Raw genomic sequence first — 18,845 nt, forward strand, 5'->3', positions numbered from 1 at the left:
CATCCTTCATAGAAACAATGCTAATCGTGTAACTATTCATATAGAGCAATCGATCACGTCACACCTCAGCGTGCGCAATCCGCAATGTCGGAGCTGGCTGTCCCAATACCGGTCTCTGCTAATATGCCCCGATCCGATAGACAAGCCTCAACATCTCCAGATCTCCCTGATACACAAAGCCCACCAGACCATACTATGAATATCACCACATCCCTAGACATTCGCAGCGATGCGGACACAAGCAGTTTGAGCGATTTTGCTGAGGGCTCTGAGGATCATGAGGATCCAGTTCCATTCTCGAGCACCGCATCAAACGTCGAAGAGAATGATTCGGAAGCAGAGACTGAGCGACTTGAAAACACCCCTCGAAAGCCGCTCGCCACAGGCCTCTATATCGCGAATGTTGGAACAAATCTGAGCAGACTCTCCACACCCACTCCTATGGAAACAAGATCACCTCCAGAATCGCCCATTACGCCTGTAGAAGAGACCAAAGTTCCGACATTGGACGACAAGGGCGGCGATGAGCACGCTCTGGGCGTTCAGCAGAGCCTCGCAACAATATCAGAAGCAGCTCCTATGGTAGACAATTCCAGTCGCAAACGAAAAAGATCAACACCAGAAGATCAAAAACGCCCAGCCACAGGTTCTGACGAGCCAGCGCCCAAGCGAAGTGGATCTTTCAGGGCCGATCTGAACGGAAACAAGTCACACATCATGAATACCTTCGCAGACGTAGAAGTACCAGATGATACAGGCGAGCATGAGCATACTACACGGCCTACAGAGGATCCAGAAGTCGAACTAGGTGAGGACACCACGGAGACCGCAGAGGAAGTCGCAGAGACGGCAACAAGACTTCCAAGAAGTCGCAAAGGCAAACGGAAGGGCAAGAAAATTGTCGAAACTACAGAAAAGGAACCCCCCTTGGACTCTGGCGATATCCCTGATGTAGAAGATGCAGATAATGGTGAAGAGGAGGACGATGCCGCTTTGGACGAAGAACGTGAGCTCGTGATGCCCATATTTTTCTTTATATACTGATCGTGGAGCTCTAGTCGCTAAGAAGAAAGACGCAATGGACAAACTGAGTTCTATCAGAGAGAAGTTCATAGTGTTTCGCGAAAAGTACGTCTCGATTGTTCGCATGGGCAAAATTAAGGCTAATTATCACTTAGGGTCCTAGAAGAGCAACTGAATAACGTCAATCTCGAAATCGAATCCCTTGAAGCCGCCGAACCCACACATACTGATTTCCTAGCCATGTTAAAGTGTATTGACGAGAGACGGGACGAAAAAATTGCCCACGAAAACAAACTCCTCTCATATAAAGTAAAAACACTAAAAAGAACTACAATCGCAGAACGACACCAGATACAAAGTCAGTATTTTCAGTCCGTGCGGGATATCAAGGATCGATCCATGGAGGCCTGTCAAAAGCGGCTGAATCAGTTGCAAAAAGAAAGGAGGCGTGTAGGAACTGAAGAGGTGGACTATGCCTTACTGTTCAATCCCAAGCGATCCGACCAGATTAGACATCAAACAGCCATTAACCGCGAGGTATCGATTTTGGCTGGTGTTGCGAAATACCGTGGCTTCCCCGCGGCGCCCGATGTAACGGTCGCGAGAGACTCTGAAGTTGATGATGATCTCAAGGCTATGAATGTAAGTTCTCGGCTTATTGATTTATGGTTCATGGTCTAAGCTTTTCTAATATACTATTCAGATACAAAAAGACCCAGTTACACAGACCGCTATGAACGCCTATCCTGCGATTGTTTCCAATACTATGAGGGCGGGCAATCAAGTGGCGGATGAGTCATTCCTTCAGAGAAACCCTTGGGCAAATCCACAACATCCTGCACATCAATTACAAGCCAACATCGCAACATCTTCACATCCACGCTTCAATCCTCTAGTCACGCCAGCCAGTCAAAAACGTACAGTCGATATCACCGCTCCAAATGGCTCGGTTTCAACCATTGAAGCGGCGTCCAACCCTCCGTCTTCAGCAGCCGGACCTGGGCAGAATGGCTCGGAACCTGTCAGAGCTCGCAAGAACGAGTCAAGCTCACCAATCTTGCCTTTCAAGCGACCAAGTAATCACGAGACGCCCAGAATGACACCTTCGGCTTCACGTGCATATTCGAACAATTCGTCTCCAGTCCCAAACAACTGGAAGAACAGTCACAAGGACAGCACAGTCGAATATTCCTATGCAAGTCCTATGACAAATAAAGGCACGGACAATCAGCGCACTTTTGGCCTTGCCAATGCCGCTGCGTCAGCCATGGCGGCCGGCCATGAACATCCACTTGGGGGATCCTCGCGCAACAAGACGCCTATGGGACAAAGAAGCAGCGGGCTGAGTGTTGGAACCGCTGGGAATAGTGCTTTTGGACGATAGGCTATGCTCAAGCATATGAGATTCGCTCGTCACTCACTTCTCACTACTCATATTCTTTAATGACCGGTGTACCGCGGCGTACATTCATGGCCTATTTCTTGCGGCGTTTCGGATTGTCCATTGTGTTCAAGGCATGTGCTTTGTCCCTGGATATACCACGTGAGCGACGTCGTACGACTACTTGACGCTTTCTTTCTACCTTCTCGTTTCGTCTGTTTAACATGCATATGGGATGGGACCTTTTGGCCAAGTAACGTCTCACCTCTACAAATTTTTGATAGATCGACGGTAGCTGGATCCATCTCTTTCAATGGATTGGCATAATGAATGGGCCTCAGGATTGAGCAACGTCTCTTGTACAGTACAAAGATATCCAACGTTATACACTCTTCCACAGTATGCCATGATCCGATATTACTTTGTTCTCTGCTCGGACATGTCGCGTGGGTGGAGACTAGCTCGAACGAGGGTGAATGCAACTAGTTGTGCAAGGCCGCGTGGCTTCAACGCGTGCCATTAGGTAGAAGGATTCTACTCTAATTGCAATATCAGATAATGCGTTGATGAATGTTCACCACGTACAATGGAGTATTCACCAGCGATGTATGCGTTCGGGAGTTCAAATGATAAGTGAAAATGAGCATGAGCTTTCTATAAATCCGTTAAAGGTGGATGTGCGTACCCAGATGGTCCAAACTTAGTGCCCGTGCCACTCCTCCGCGCCGGCCGGGATGCTAGGCCGACTCGCTGAGCATTGATCCATAGGTAATTAGCTCCCAAGCCTCCAGGTGTCCAAACGTATCACCATAATCACTTTCCCTATCATTCCCTACATCAGCACTCATTCCTCGAACCTTCTCCTCCACACATCCATGCATCATGCGGCTACTACAGGGCATACTGCTGCCCGCCTTGCTCGCGGCCATAGCTAGTATGGTAGGTGGCGTGTCCGCTAAGAAGGACAAACCCTCCCTTACGCGTACCGAATTCAAGACCGAACCTGGGAACCTTTTCTACTTCGAGGATTCTCAGGTTGTGCTTATGATAGAAGTGGAAGAGGGCAAGGTTTGGAGAACAGATAATGAGGGCGACGAATGGAACGTGGTCGACGATATCAAGAGCAGTGATAAGCCATACGCACTCCTTAAGAACCAATACGATAGCAATGTGGCTGTAGCCTTGGGCAAGCGCAAGATACACTGGATCACCTATGATAAGGGAAAATCCTGGAGACAATTCACAACAGATGAACATCCAAGTCAAGTGACGATACCCATCGCGTTTAATGCTGCGGATAACAAAAAGCTTCTCTACTCATCACTAGAAAAATGCCTTGGTACTGTGTGCATTGGAAATGTTGGTCTTAGTCCCGTCCCTTAAAGTTCGTACCTATAGCTAATATTCTCTCTATAGACATATTATACCGATGACGGTTTCGAGAGCACAAAAATATTGATCCAGAAGCGCAAGCTATGTGAATGGGCGGTAGCGACCGATCTGATCGCTGAGCGTGGCGACATCAACGAAGACCGTATACTATGTATCGTCGAAGGGAAATATGGCTCACATTCGCCGTCTAAGTACAGACTATTATATTCCGACAAGTGAGTAGGAAGATGTGGCGGCATGAACGGGCGCTGACAGTCCTAGCTACTTCGAGGACCAAACCGAGATGAAAATTGATGGCCAAACGATGACGGGGTTTGCCAGTATCGCAGCTGTCAAAGGCTTCCTCGTTGTCGCTGCCGCGACCCCGGGCTCTCACGAACTTGCCCTTTATACTTCAATGGATGCGGAAACCTGGCATAAAGCAGAATTTGGGGACCACCATGTCGAAGAGAGCGCATACACAGTACTGGAATCCACGAATTACAGCATCCAAGTAGATGTGCAGACTGCAGACTTCACGCCTATGGGTGTGCTATTCTCTAGCAATTCCGAGGGACGATTTTTCACGAACAATGTCGAGCACACAAACCGTAATGAACGAGGCTTCGTTGACTTCGAGAAAGTTTCCAATATACAAGGAGTCATAATAGTCAACGTTGTCAAGAATTACAAAGATTTACAAGGAATTGGGGGCTTCTTTGGTGAAGAAAAGCAGCTAATAACACAGCTTAGTTTTGATGATGGCCGGACATTCCATGATCTCAAATACAAGGACAAGGCGCTTCATCTTCACTCCGTCACGGATCTCGCGAACAGCGGCAGGGTATTCTCCAGCCCGGCCCCTGGTCTAATCATGGGGGTTGGTAATACCGGCGACTCCCTGAAACCTTACAAAGACGGCGACCTTTACGTGTCTGACGACGGTGGTCTTACCTGGAACAAAGCTCTAGAAGAAGCCCATAAATACGAATTCGGTGACCAAGGATCTGTTCTGGTGGCTGTTTTCGACGAGGGCCCGACTAAAGAGATCCGATACTCTTTGAAACATGGCAAGGATGAGTGGCGTACACTTGAACTTGAGAATGAAATGAGAGCTGTGGAACTCACAACCAATACCGATTCGACAAGCTTGCGCTTTATTCTTATTGGGACAGAAGGATCTGGTAAGAAGAAACAGTGGGTCAGCTATACCATCAATTTCGATGACATGCACGAGCGAGATTGTGGCGAGAAAGATTTCGAAACTTGGCACGCTCGCGTCGACGAGGATGGGAACGCCATGTGTATCATGGGTCGAAAGCAATCCTTCCACAGGCGCAAGGCGGACGCCGATTGCTTCGTAAAGGAGTTTGAGAAGCCTGAACTAGAATGGGACATATGCGAGTGTACTGAAGCTGATTACGAGTGCGACGCTGGTTTTACACCAGAATGGAGTGGTGAAGGTGATAAGAAGGAAAAGAAATGCGTCGTTGCCGGACGGCTGGATCCGCCTGATGATGCTTGCCAAGGCGACGATGAAACATTCATGGGAAGCTCTGGGTGGCGCAAGATTCCCGGAAACCAATGCAAAGGTGGTACCAAAAAAGATAAAGAGATGGAGCACGAATGCAGCGAGACCAAAAATCCTCCCGGGAGCGGCAAGATTTCAACTGAGATTACATCTTTCCCCGAAGACAACCTTGCCGAGTACTATTATCTTGAGAGGAACGGCCGACAAGGCGACGATGAGACTGTCGTTATGCGAACCACGGACAACACTGTCTATATTACTCGCGACCATGGAAAGACCTGGGGGCGGCCCAAGGCCATTGGTGACGACGAAATCGTCGCGATATACCCTCACCAATACTTCAATGACGTTGTGTATTTCATTACAGCGAGCAAAAAGGTCTATTACTCAAAGGATCGCTGCAAGACAATTCATGACTTCGAAGCTCCGTCAGGTCCCAACAGGGCCGGCCTTCAGATTCTCCAATTCCATCCAAATAAAGACGGCTGGCTCATCTGGACTGGTCAGGACAAAACGGGGACGCCTCAAGCATGGAAAACACAGAGAGATGGCTTGGAATGGCATGCTCTAGCACGTGCCGTGAGCAAATGTCAATTCATGTTCAGTGACGTTGGACATGACGTGGATGAACAGCTTGTATACTGCGAGCAGCACACTAACGAAGATCCGAGTGCGCCGCTCCAGCTTGTCTCGAGCAAAGACTGGTTTGCGAACAAGGACGTCGTTTTCGATGATGTTGTCAGCTTCGCAACCATGTCGGAGTTCATAGTCGTTGCGTCCAAAACGGAAGACCGCAAAAACCTCAAATTGGACGCCAGCATTGATGGCAAGAACTTCGCTGATGCTCAGTTCCCGCCCAAATTTACCGTCGAGCATCAACAAGCCTACACTGTACTTGACAGCTCTACTCACTCTGTATTCCTTCACGTTACCGTCAATGCACACAGTAACTCTGAATATGGAACCATAATCAAAAGTAACAGTAACGGCACGTCCTATGTCCTGAGCGTTAATGAGGTCAATCGAAACGAAGAGGGCTACGTAGACTTTGAAAAAATGCAAGGCCTCGAAGGAGTGGCTATCATCAACGTCGTCCAGAACAAAGAACAAGTCGACAACGGTGCCGGGAAAAAGAAGCGCACACTTATTACCCATAACGATGGCGCTGACTGGGCTCTTTTGTCTAATGTGAAGGACGCTAAGGGGGAGAAGAACCTTTGCAATGATAACGGATGTTCCCTTCACCTCCACGGATACACCGAGCGCTCTGATCCTCGAGCTACATTTTCGTCTGCATCCGCAGTCGGTCTCATGATGGGTGTGGGTAATGTGGGTACCGAGCTTAGCAGTCCGAGTGACGCCAATACCTTTCTGACCCAAGACGGAGGCGTTACATGGAATCAAGTTAAGTCGGGTCCTTATATGTGGGAATATGGAGACCAGGGATCGATCATTGTTCTCGTGAAGAAGAACGAAGCAACAGATCACGTTCTATACAGTACTGATGAGGGCGACTCCTGGACGGAATACCCCTTCACCAGTTCCGATTCTTGGAATATCGAGCTCATCACTACGGTACCTAGTGATACGTCGATGAATTTTCTCTTGTGGGGTAAACAAGTCAAGGGTAAAAACCGTGGTAAGCTTGGTACGGTGAATCTTGACTTTTCCGGCCTCTTCGATCGTAAATGTGAGCTTGATGACGACAATCCTCTGGCGGGCGACTACGAATTTTGGACCCCAAAGCATCCGTCTCAAGACACTGAATGCTTGTTTGGGCACATTGCCAAATACCATCGAAAGAAGCGTGGTGAACTGTGTTACAATGGTGAACGTCGATTCGACGATGTGCACGAACAAGAGAAGTGTGAATGTACTCGTCGCGACTGGGAATGGTAAGTCATAGTTTAGATGTCTCACCCAACAGAACTGATACATTTGAGTAGTGATTATAACTACGAACGCCAGAACGATGGTTCATGCCTACTTGTGGAAGGTTTGTCGCCATCTGATCCCAAGGACGTGTGTCAAGACAAGGATGTGGTTGAGTATCATACCGTCACCGGCTATCGTAAAGTGCCGATCTCGACCTGTGAAGGTGGCCGGGATTTACGGGCAGAGACCCTACCGTGCCCAGGCCATGAAGAAGAGTACAACGAGAAGCATGGCACATCTGGCTTCGTTATCTTCCTCGCGATAGTTCTCCCAATTACAGCAGCCGCTGGTGTCGGGTACTGGGTATACCAGAATTGGGACGGCAAGTTTGGCCGCATCCGACTGGGCGACGGCTATAGTTCGTTCGACAGCAACAGTCCATGGATATCATGGCCCATCGCGGCCGTCTCCGGCCTCATTGCCGTTCTCGCTACGATCCCATTACTGGTCGGCAGTCTGTGGCGAAGTGCAAGCAGCAGATTCGGTGGCGGCCGTGGCTACGGAAGCCGGACGTACACGAGTAGAGCCTCGTTTGGCCGCGGCGACTATGCGATCGTGGATCCGGACGAAGGTGAACTGCTTGGTGATGACAGTGACGAGGACGTCTAGTAGTCGGTGAATCTGGGTTTTTTTTGGGAAGCACAGGCATAGGATGGGTAGAACACAAGGTTGAACCCAATTTCTGAGAGGGGAGGCTCGGTGCCTTCCCTTTCAAAGTGTAGTTTTAGTTCCTTTTTTGAGCGCTGCGCAATCTGCTTCTCGAATGTCTTTCGTGCCATGAAACTATGTGTGTGTGCGTGTGTGTCAGCTTGGTGCATGACTGCTGTACTGTTTGATCATTCACAATGTCTAGCTAATTAGCCTTGACATTGTCAAATGGTCTTCCCCCCCTTAGTGCACTGTTCTATCTACCATCATCTCGAGATCACATTCGCGAAACCTCTTATTGCACCGGTGTTAATACAATAAGCTAGCATCGCTGACTATTCCCCACAGTTATATAGATGGCTGTGCCATTCATTCATGTCACATTCTAGTCCCAACTCCATCCTACGAAAACTTCATAAGACCATGTATACATACCAGATCATATATGAATCGTCACAGAGTAGTTCACTACCTACGCAAACACAGACATGAACACGCGCAAACAACATCTGCACAGACTTTTGCTTGCTTGATGCAACCTCGCTCAATGAGGGTTCGGTCAATTGGCGATCTATGAGACACTGTACGATTACATTGGATCTGGTACGAGGCATTGGAAAGGCGTTTACAAGCAGTTCTTATGGGTTGGATGGACTCTTCGGTGGTTGGGGACTGGGTGGAGATTGTAGGTTGGTAGCAGCGCTGTGATGATAGTGGTTCTGATATTGTGGGTTTGCAGGAGTCGTGAGTTTAGAGTTTGGTATGGAAGAGCTAGATGTATAAGGAGCTATTTCACCACTTTCATGTAAAAAAAAATAGAGATCTCTTGGCTATGCGGCTCAGTGAGGCCTAGAAAATTTGGGATATCTGTTAAAATCGTACACTCTTCAAATCTGCGTACACTCTTAAAAACTGCGCGACACATGCTACATCCATGAACCATCCTCTTACAATTACACCTGTCTTACATCCTTCAGCTCTACAGCATGCATATCCAATCTTTCAGAGCTCATGCCCAAGGCCGTCTCTTTGTCCCTGGCGCTAAACTTGCCAGTTCTACAGAGTTTACTTTCAGTGACCCACACTCGGAGCCATATCAGGTACTTCACAATTATGAAGATGACGCATGCACCCACAAGTATTCCAATGATGTATCCTGCAGTGATGCCGCTGCCATGCTCTTGTATGTCAAGGAAATCGTAAACATAGAACCCTTGCGTAGCGTGGGTCAAGTATGCGAGACCGAGATAGAGCGCGAGCAGGATGATGATTGGGATGAGGTGCCACCATGGAAGAGGGGACGTTCGCGGGATTATGATCTCAAGCAGCGCATAGACGGCGTTCAGGGCGTGTTGGGAGGTATTTGACCACGTTGCGAAAGGGGTCTCGAAGGAGCTGTATAAAAGGGTCCAGAAGACAACTATGGCCACTTTTTAGGAGACAGTCACATATGCGCTCACCATGCTGCAGACTTACTTGTAACGATCCACGGGTACACCGTAATGGTGCTGTACAGTACCTCGTGGAGTGTCTGTAAGACGACTCCCCAGTCTTTCAGCGCTTCCCTTCCCTTGAGCCAGTATGTGCCGGTATGTATCGCTGCGAAGAGCCCGTATCCCGCGATCCCCCAGTAGGTCAATACTGTAAAGTATGAGAAATTCCTGCCTGCTTTGCGGTCACCGTGCGTGCCGTCCCAGCCAAGAGTGAAAAAGATTGTGAACCAAGCATAGAGGGCGAACACTGCTCGAAATGCGAAAAGAACGAGAGGGGACAGTAACCACGAGGTCACCCATCGCGACGTAGGATCGAAAGGGCGCGATGCAAGAGAGAGGCGCATTCTCAACGGACGGCGCAGAGATAACAGTTTGCTGGAGGAGGAAGTGTGTTATGCCATGTGGGAGTAGGTTTCAGTTGTTTGCTGCTGCGGGAATTTCTTTGAAAACCGGTTCAACGCCGGGGGCTCTATATTTGGGAAATTGGCCGCACATGCAATGATCGCTTGGGGCCCCGAACGTACCTAAACAGGAGATCTGGCCAGTACAGAGAGTCGTCACTCGTGAAGCGTTTGCGACGAGCCCGTATTGACGATTGACTATCATTTCTACAATACACTAGGGCACGCTACGTGGATGGATCCGGATGCTGAAGCTTGGCTCGTTCCTGTCAGGCGTGTCCCGCTTTTTGGGCGCGAACGCCAGATCGCGTCGGGCCGAAAGGGACGATTCCCTTGACTTATTGCACTTTCTCTCGACGTCGAGCGTCCTCCGCCCTGCATATGACAATAGTAGATCAAACCCACCCTTACTCCACGCCGCTCATTATGTTTGTGCTATACGGTATCTGAGCATGGCAGAGCATGAAGCCGTTTTTGAAGGGTGGAACGAGCGAATCGTGCATACCGAGATCTAGGGATCGCAATTCCTTTCGTTGATCGAACCGAATGTGCGGAGTAGAAGGTGGTCCTATTAGCATGATAATTAGTCATGCAGCTGTTCTTCCTTGTTGATTGTTGCCTAGAATAGAGATGGGCGGTAGACCTCAAGGATTGATAACTGACCGGCCGCACCGATCCATCGAGGGCGCTTTCAGCTTGCAGCCTTTAAGAGAGCCCTTCGTCAAGGCTCACACTTCAAATACCACTCATCAGAGACTCTCTTTAGTTTCCATCTTGTTGACCGCACTCTTCTGAGTCCACCGGTCAAACAAAACGCAACTGTTGCTGAGACTCTCGGCGTGCATGCCATGCCTCCTTCACGCCAACCCACCAGCCGATCAGATGCGGGAAGATCGCTTCGAGAGAGACTCACTCAGCCTTTGCAGAGCATCGCCTCCAAACAGCGTGCCCCCTCGCCACAAAGATACCCCTGGAAAATCGGCATTTACAATGGGGTGACCTGGCCAAAATTGAAGGCTCACCTCGAAACCTTGTTCCCCGGCACAGAGTTCAAGGAGAGAACGGTAATCGAGCGCGCTCTGGTGAAGGAGAGGCTATGGTGGCTAACGGTCAATCCTACAGAAGGGAGACTATTGGATAGTCAAAGTTCCAGCACCATCCACAACAGTGAGTGCACTTCCCTTGCATTGCCAACGTACAAAGATCTCGATTGACGTTTCCAGGATCGCAAAAACGAGATACTACAGCTGAGAGATGATAATCGCGCTAGAGAACCATCGCTTACGCCCGAGCCCGGAATGCATATCAAAGTTCCAGTCGAGGGAATGGCAAATGACCCATCTTCGGCCCCCGAGGGTGGGGCAGGTGGTGCGCCATAGGCTGAAAGCGCAGCTCAAGTGGAGTATGTCACAAGGATGATGCTGCGTAATCGTTCCTCCGAGCGAAGGGTGGCTAAATCATGGGTGCACCAAAAAGTCGGACATGTGTACAGCCACACACAACGCATTGTTGAAGCAAGACAACGTAAGGCTGACACTGTAAATTTGTTCAAAAGAATAACTACATCGCGATCGTTCATATCTCCTCTAGCATAACTTTCCTTAAGTAGTAAATTCTATGCAAGCACAACAACCATTGGTCTTCACTATTTGTTCAAAATGTTCTTGGTTGACCATCAGCTTGCGGAGTCGATCCGAGGAGCCCACAAGTATCCACAGAACATCATTACAAGAACGTTAGATGCATGTGCCTGGACATTAACAAGCGCAACCACTTCACTAGACAAAGCGACACCTTCGTTGTTTGTAAAACGCGAAGAAGAGGTAGACCTGACGTTCCGCGATATAGACCCTCAGGAAGGTATTTAGAACAATGTCCACTATGTCACAAGCACACAATCTGACTCGAATCCTCAGGCCTCAAAAAGACCAACATTCATCTGGAGGGCAAAGAATTGGAATGGCTCGGCGTACAGTCGAGAATGAATGAAGAGTGCCCACGCAAGCCTCCGTTTATATATGCTCAGAGGAGGGATCCGAAATGTCGTTTTATGTACGTCTCAAGAAACATGCGTGCGAATTACCAGCAAAGCACTAATCTTTAGCAGCTACATATACGGTATTCACAGCAGAGCGGCTCTAAAGGTGTCCAGAAGCATGCTCACAAACGTTCTCTCGTATCATGAGGTCATGCCAGCGTACTTGGACTTTATTTTAGCATTCGGATTGAAGTACGAACCAGATGATCTCAAATTCAGTGCCTTCATGGAGCAGACTACTTTATCAGCACCACGTGGACCTGTCACAACAGAGCTAGGCCGAAGCGGACGGCAGTTCCAGCTATGTTACAATCTACGGACCGCGACCAAGAAATCTGAGGAGAACGGCTTGGGTAATCATCAGGAATGGTCCATCCAACCAGCTGCAATCCACCATCAGTTTGATGTAATCGAAGGCACTACCCTCTGGATAGTCACAAAAGGGGGTCGCGATTTATACCACCGTTATAAGGATTTCTCTGCATCAAGCGTTCGGCCAAGTGGCTTGGCTTTCACATCACCAGAAGAGTGCCTGCGATCGAGCCTCTCAACACATCTAATGTTCTGTCGTTGGGCTACGGAGGGTTGGCGATGGTTCTTGAAGTGGCTTGAAATGACTGTTGAGGAAGAGGTAGGGCAAAGTACTCGCAGACATTATCACTCTGTTAATGTGACGTTAGACTCAGCTCGCCGGCTATAGCCCATCGAAGAATTACAGATCCGAGCACCTTATGCGGTTGCATCGGCATTTAGACAAAGCCGCAGGAATCGTCATTGCATTGGAGACGAATGTGGAGATCTTGACCTTACTTCGCGAATACTATTGTAAGCTGGTCAGCAGACATGATTATCCATCAGCCTTGAAAAATGCCTGCAGCGACGACTTGCATTGCTTCGATACCAAACTTGGTGTCATGGTGCATAATTCCAAGATGGAACTGTTCAGGGCAAAATCACTCGTGGAAATCGTTAAAGATCGAAAAGAATTGGTATGATTGACGATCTGGAAGCCACACTTGTCACACATACTAACGCACTCCAAGATAGTGCAACACTTGCAGACTCAGGCTTCTGAGAGAATAGAAGCTGTCAGCAATCGTATGGAACGGGAAGCTATTGCAGTCAGAATGTTGACAATTGTCTTTGGAGTATATCTACCGGGCAGTTTCGTATCGGTCAGTGTTACCACCATTACTATGCTTTCTCTGATGGTTCTAATGTGAATCAGGCCTTCTTCTCCACCGACGTTGTTCATTACTCCGCCAATGATAATGAGAAGGTGGTGTTCTCATCAATAGCACTGGACAGATGGCTTCAGCTGACAGTTCCTTTGACTGCGCTCACTTTGATATTCGTCTATTGGTCACACTCTTTCGCGAACAAGTCAGCGATGTTTAACAAGTTCATGCTCGCAAATGCTCGGGGTATAGCACGCTCGGTTGGCTCATTTGCTCTTCGAAAACGTGCCTCGACAGACTCAACGATGGTTTAAGGGATGTAGGAGACTAATATACAAATGTACATATATATTTACGATACCGCACCAAACATCAGGAGTTGTCTAAATGTGTTAAAAGAAATGAGTCGCCAGCACTTGCCGCCGCTATACAACTGTTTTGAGATACACATGCTTGTCTACGATTTGGAGCCATGCAAATGGTTCTAAGATGATTTGAGTCTCAGCGCGAGAAGATGTCGCAGTGAACATCAAGATGCTCGTCGGCAGTAATGCCTCATTCTAGCATTGCATCGATCGGGGCTTGCGGCATGTGGCGTACTAGCATAGCCTCAAGATCACACATGAAACCTTGTCAGCAGCACTTCCCAGCAAAGTGTCATTGTGGAGAGGCCATCTCTCGCACACCAATGACTGCGTGTGTCCACAGGCCAGGTTGTAGTAGATTCGACTTACTAGCCTCTCGTAAAAAAAGAATGCCAAGGGTACGAAGCAAGAGATGGAAGTCGGGGTGACGTGCATGTGAAGCTCGCCCGGTCAGAATCGTAGACGTGTTAGGGCCGGGCAGCGTGCTGTGATAAAAGGAAGGAGGAAAGAGCTGGGTGCTTTGCGAGCTCACCGCTTACCATGCAAAATCCGAGGGTATGCTTGATTTATGGTAATTTACAATCTTATCAGTCTTCTACCACCTGCAAAGCTACTATGCAGATGCAGACTAAGCGGGGCTTCTCGCAGCCTTGTCTGCGTGGATGTACCCTCATCGTACCTCTGGAAAGGCAGCAGGATTTCCATATACCTCTTAGATCCTTCTGTCGTTCACTTTTCATCCGTTTGAATCGGCGATTATCTAGCGTATCTCTTTCATGAACTCCATATTCACTCTTGAAGGCCCGTCTACGGGTTTAACCGTCCGATCGGCCCCACGAGGCTGAGCCTCGCTCAATTTGCAGCGGTTTCACTTTGACAAAGATCAAGATGCAGTTCGCTACGGCACATACGCCCCATACATTTCCCAGCATTGTCGATACGTTCAAGAGAAAGCTCGAAAGCTTGAGGACGAAGGCATACTGTGGTCGACAATATATACTCGTTGATCGGCTCCAAGACTGGCTTAACACGAGAGAAGAATCTCAGGAGCATACCAATATCAGGAGACTGCTAAGTGTTGCCTTCTCAGATATATATCAAAAGGTGGATTCTCGCCAGCTATCGCAATCCTACATAGTCTTTGCTATTCTCATGGAGCACGACTATGGGCATCATATTGACAAATTCCTCGATGCCAATATAACGGACAGTCGCCTCAGTGAAGATCTGAGTATGGCTGAATTGCAGCGGAATCTTGGTGGCGAAGCGCCGCAAATTATCGACGCTTTTTACAATAGCAGATGGGCCTTCTGTCCGGCTCGTTTTGAGCTTGATTCGCATACAATAGTGAGGTCTCGCGATCAAATCATACCCTACTGCTCTCGCGAAAGAATTAATGAGGGCGGTACCGCAGATGTCTGGCAAGTGACCATCAAAGAAGATATGCTGTCAAGCGATATGAAAGATCGGATGACTCAGTTCCGATTCGAATGTGCTGGGCATGGCATAGTAAGTGGAATCGAAGTAAGTGGTATTTCTCCGCTCATCGCCAACAGTGTTACCGGCTCGCCATCAAGGGCTACGCAGAGAAAGATTATGAAGTGTTTAATTGGGAAAGAGAAGCGTTCAATGTACTGCGAGGTCAAGCAGGAATGGTCCAATGCTTCGGCTCATATGAGATCGATGAGATCAACCCTGAATATCGCAGAGGCCAGGACCTCCGCAACTTTGCTCTCATCCTCGAGTTCGGAGAACGCGATCTCATGAACTACCTCGAAGATACATCTCAAATTCCCCCTATCTTGCCGGAAGAGATATTTTCGTTCTGGAATGAGTTGTTCAAGGTCTCCGATGCTCTCAGTCAGTTTCACCATACAAAGTACCGAAACGCTGATACTAGCACATACTTATCTGGGTATGTCTTACGATAGTGATAGAGAAAGGTATTGACATCCATCTACAGGTGGCATTCTGATGTCAAACCAGAAAACATCTTAAGAGTTAATGGTGAATTCAAGTTGGCTGACTTTGGATTCTCAAAGTTTAGGAAATTCGAAAAGAAAGAGGTAGTTCCTTCGGAGTATATTTATGGAGGCACATTTGCATACGGTACAGATTATTGGCCTAGAAAAGAACATGTTCTGATTGGACTGTAGGAGCACCTGAATGCGAAGCCATGAGACAAAATCGTGGCACCACTACCAACGTTACTCAGACCATTGACACGTGGTCTTTTGGCTGTGTCCTATCGGAAGCTGCGACATGGCTTGCTCTTGGCTACCAGGGACTAGAACAGTACCAAGAGTTCCGTATTGGCGTTGTACGTGACCTTCGCCGCCGACACGCACCAGAAGATAGGAGTAAACGGGGTATTCAGATCCCCAGATCGGACAGCTCGTTCCATGACGGCTATAGGGTTTTACCTCAGATCCGTCTCTGGCACGATTATGTTCGCAACAGCACCAGGCGTACTGATACCATCACAGACCGTGTCTTAACATTAGTAGAGGATCACCTGTTGTTGGAGGATCCTCACGCACGTTATTCCTCAAACCAGCTTTCGGATGCACTCAAGATTGCAGAGTGGGAGGCCAGACAGGATGTTCAAGCTCACTTCGCTGACCAAAGGTTGCGTCAAATTGCACCAGAGCTCCAGCAGCGGCTTGTGACTATTGAGCAGACGGCAGCTGCCCGCCAAGGTACTTCCAATAGCAACCTGACCGTCATGTCTAAAGATACCACTCCTCTTGAAAGCGAAAAGACCGCTAGAGACAAAGGTATCATTTTGGGGCCACTTCCTACCAGGAACTATCGAAAATCGCAGCGTGCGGGCAAGACAGAATGGATAGAGAAGAACCCACTGTCTAGGACTGCGCACAGGAATCCTGAAACGATGATGAATACAATACCTTTGGCCCATTTGACTGAAAGTCCCAACACCTATGATGTGGACATAGATGAGCCTGGTCCATCAGATCGATGGGAAAGTCGTAATGTGCCACTACCGGCACCACTAAAAATCAGGACTAAGGAAACCTATGCGCACAAGGAGAATGGAGGTACATACGGTCGTGGCCTTACGAGTCCCCAGACTTTGGAGCTCTCTCCGCATCCTCATATGTCAAGTGTTCCTTCCATGGTGACACACCCAGACTATCCTGGGTTACACAATACACATGAGATACGTTCTAACCCACATCCGAACTTTGCCACTCCTCAGGTGCTTATCAATATACTAAATACTTCCGCATCTAGGCCTGAGGATACAAGGGACCCGGGGGGGCAAATTCACCCAGCCACCCCGCCCAACTCACCAGAGACCAAGATCAAGAAATACGAGCAGAAGGGATTTGACCCGATGGATTCACTGATCTCATCCAGGAGTGAGCCGCAAGAAGGCCCGTCAGATACTGCAATATTGTTGAACGAGGAAAAAATACTATTACAGTCCCCGGTGCCAATAGAAGAGGAACCGTCTAACGTCAGCATTCAAATAGATGAATATGCCACCGTTACCGACGTTAGAAACAAACACCCAGAACTGGACATCTTCATCGTTCGCCGCGAGCTTGAACGTAAGAATCCAGGACTTATTCGATCCTGGTTGATAAATTCTCCGCGGAACAAGAGGCTAAGCTACTTTGTGTCGAATAGGGACATTGTAAGTAGAAGATCTGTCGCGTGACTCGCCAAGGATTCTGACTCCTATGTCGCAGGTATTTGTGGTTGACAACGCGCCGACCATGCGACCATGGTGGGCTCTCGTATCTTTTGTAGTGGAGACTATGGCGATGAATCTCACTGGCCTGGATAAAGATGGCTTGGATCTTCTTTTCACTGGAACGGACAAATTTAGACTCAAGGGCAAGAAGGCAGACGCACCAAGCAAATTCCTAAAGAATATTCGCGAAGCCACCCCAAATGATCGCTCTATGAACACGGACATGGCCGCATCGCTCGGCACTATCTTTGACGAGTATATCAGAACACCCCAAGAAAAGGGTATGACGCTTCTTGTGTTCACTGACGGCTTGTGGACCGGAGGTGCCGAAGATGATGCCGTCGAGAAAGCCTTGGTGAAGTTTATCACACGCACAAAGGATTACAAGATGGATCGTCAAATGAAGCGCCGCTTCAGTATAGAGTTCATATACTTTGGACACGACCAAAAAGCGATAGATCGCCTGCGGGCCCTGGACGATGAGATCAAGACAAAACACGAACTCCCGTAAGTCTTCCATCCTAGTCATCATGTAGCCAGCCGCCCGACTGACAAATGTTCAGCGATATCGTCGACCACGAACCCTGGACCGGAGATGTCGATAAAATGATCACCGGTAGCTTCCTTGAATCGAAAGATGTTCAGAAACCCGATGCCGGACTTTCGCCTCCCGGACTTTCGAGAGTGGACAGTAACACCCCTTCAATGAATTCCCTCTCCTCTCCGACACAGCCCAGCAAGCGATCTTCCTTTTTCGGAAATAGGAAGGGTAAAAGTGCTGAAACGAGGTGAAGTCTCACCACCCATAGGCAAACACATTTTGGCGTAGCGTTTTATTAGAATATGGATCCTGGTTGATACCCGCATGTCTGCATACTAGAAAGACTGCACTAAGGAGTTCGGATCTGATTGTGGATCTTGCTTTCGATGCGTGAAAAAATGTTGGCCTGAGTGACTTTAGTCTCGAAAGTGGGGTGTAGTTGAGGTGGTCATATTGCTGTGTGTATGTATTGTCTTTCTACGCAGTTGTAGTGGTTTTCTGTGATATAATAATAGTATTTAATGTGTAGATCAGTGAATGAAAGAATGTACCTATGTGTGTCATAGTGTGCCTGTGGTAAGGAGATATCTGCATATGACATCATTTATGCTCCGCGACACTGTATGCCAGGTTCGTAAGATGCAGCGTAGGGTCACACATGAAGAGTTTCGATGTAGTAGAGAGAATGAAGTTGAAAGACTGATTAGCTGTTAATGTCCAGGAATTTGAGCAAGCTTAAAGCTTGCTGAGATCTTCCAGTCAAACTCATCACCATCATAAGACCCGGAGCTTGCTTGGACTACAGCATCTTTTATGAAAGTCTTCTACTTCTTCTTTTTTCTTTTTCTTCTTCTTCTTCTCTTTTTCTTCTTCTCTCTTTCTCTCTCTCTCTCTCTCTCTCCTAGGAGGAAGTTTGGAATGTGTACTATTGGATATATACTTGTGGGAGCTGTGTGTCACAGAGTACGTATCCAGACTAAGGAAGAAAACACACATAGGAAAAACCATGGCTTTTGTGTGAAAACGTCGTATCGTATCTATATAAGACAAAAATAGAACATGGACGTAGCCAAGCAGACCGTAGCCTGAGTGTGGTATACAAAAAGACAAAAGAAACGAAAACCGAATGGCACACGATGCCGTCGTCAGGAAAGAAAGGTATATGCCGCCCCTTCCCCTTTTGCCCCAAGTCAAACCAATCGAAATCCATCCAAAAACA

General features: G+C 48.2%; 6 protein-coding genes across 6 annotated transcripts; 5 read left to right on the forward strand and 1 right to left on the reverse strand.

Annotated features, from left to right (window-relative positions):
* Nucleotides 1-84: 84 nt before the first annotated feature.
* On the forward strand, nucleotides 85-2,407 carry EJ05DRAFT_502246 (uncharacterized protein; the record flags this gene model as incomplete). Its single annotated transcript, XM_033747223.1, has 4 exons — nucleotides 85-1,006; nucleotides 1,059-1,128; nucleotides 1,179-1,665; nucleotides 1,727-2,407. The coding sequence occupies 4 exons, from the start codon at nucleotides 85-87 to the stop codon at nucleotides 2,405-2,407; spliced, it is 2,160 nt and encodes a 719-aa protein (XP_033599204.1).
* Nucleotides 2,408-2,998: 591 nt separating this feature from the next.
* Nucleotides 2,999-8,038, forward strand: EJ05DRAFT_76315 (glycosyl hydrolase). The gene is made up of 4 exons (XM_033749959.1): nucleotides 2,999-3,763; nucleotides 3,821-4,011; nucleotides 4,058-7,201; nucleotides 7,253-8,038. Exons 1-4 carry the CDS (start codon nucleotides 3,287-3,289, stop codon nucleotides 7,848-7,850), a joined length of 4,410 nt encoding a protein of 1,469 aa, XP_033599205.1. The 5' UTR covers nucleotides 2,999-3,286; the 3' UTR covers nucleotides 7,851-8,038.
* Nucleotides 8,039-8,631: 593 nt separating this feature from the next.
* On the reverse strand, nucleotides 8,632-9,959 carry EJ05DRAFT_76461 (uncharacterized protein). The gene is made up of 2 exons (XM_033749960.1): nucleotides 9,366-9,959; nucleotides 8,632-9,309 (listed from the first exon to the last, which is right to left on the reverse strand). The coding sequence occupies exons 1-2, from the start codon at nucleotides 9,724-9,726 to the stop codon at nucleotides 8,843-8,845; spliced, it is 828 nt and encodes a 275-aa protein (XP_033599206.1). The 5' UTR covers nucleotides 9,727-9,959; the 3' UTR covers nucleotides 8,632-8,842.
* A 672-nt stretch (nucleotides 9,960-10,631) lies between these two features.
* On the forward strand, nucleotides 10,632-11,162 carry EJ05DRAFT_502249 (uncharacterized protein; the record flags this gene model as incomplete). Its single annotated transcript, XM_033747224.1, has 3 exons — nucleotides 10,632-10,847; nucleotides 10,906-10,950; nucleotides 11,007-11,162. 3 exons carry the CDS (start codon nucleotides 10,632-10,634, stop codon nucleotides 11,160-11,162), a joined length of 417 nt encoding a protein of 138 aa, XP_033599207.1.
* A 160-nt stretch (nucleotides 11,163-11,322) lies between these two features.
* On the forward strand, nucleotides 11,323-13,431 carry EJ05DRAFT_76466 (uncharacterized protein). The gene is made up of 6 exons (XM_033749961.1): nucleotides 11,323-11,643; nucleotides 11,700-11,835; nucleotides 11,891-12,452; nucleotides 12,502-12,810; nucleotides 12,865-12,996; nucleotides 13,050-13,431. The coding sequence occupies exons 1-6, from the start codon at nucleotides 11,442-11,444 to the stop codon at nucleotides 13,311-13,313; spliced, it is 1,605 nt and encodes a 534-aa protein (XP_033599208.1). The 5' UTR covers nucleotides 11,323-11,441; the 3' UTR covers nucleotides 13,314-13,431.
* A 2,981-nt stretch (nucleotides 13,432-16,412) lies between these two features.
* On the forward strand, nucleotides 16,413-18,193 carry EJ05DRAFT_76652 (uncharacterized protein). The gene is made up of 4 exons (XM_033749962.1): nucleotides 16,413-16,545; nucleotides 16,608-17,025; nucleotides 17,081-17,592; nucleotides 17,649-18,193. The coding sequence occupies exons 1-4, from the start codon at nucleotides 16,541-16,543 to the stop codon at nucleotides 17,875-17,877; spliced, it is 1,164 nt and encodes a 387-aa protein (XP_033599209.1). The 5' UTR covers nucleotides 16,413-16,540; the 3' UTR covers nucleotides 17,878-18,193.
* Nucleotides 18,194-18,845: the final 652 nt, after the last annotated feature.

The sequence above is a fragment of the Pseudovirgaria hyperparasitica genome (assembly GCF_010093815.1).
Source record: "Pseudovirgaria hyperparasitica strain CBS 121739 unplaced genomic scaffold EJ05scaffold_11, whole genome shotgun sequence".
Lineage (NCBI taxonomy): Eukaryota > Fungi > Ascomycota > Dothideomycetes > Acrospermales > Acrospermaceae > Pseudovirgaria > Pseudovirgaria hyperparasitica.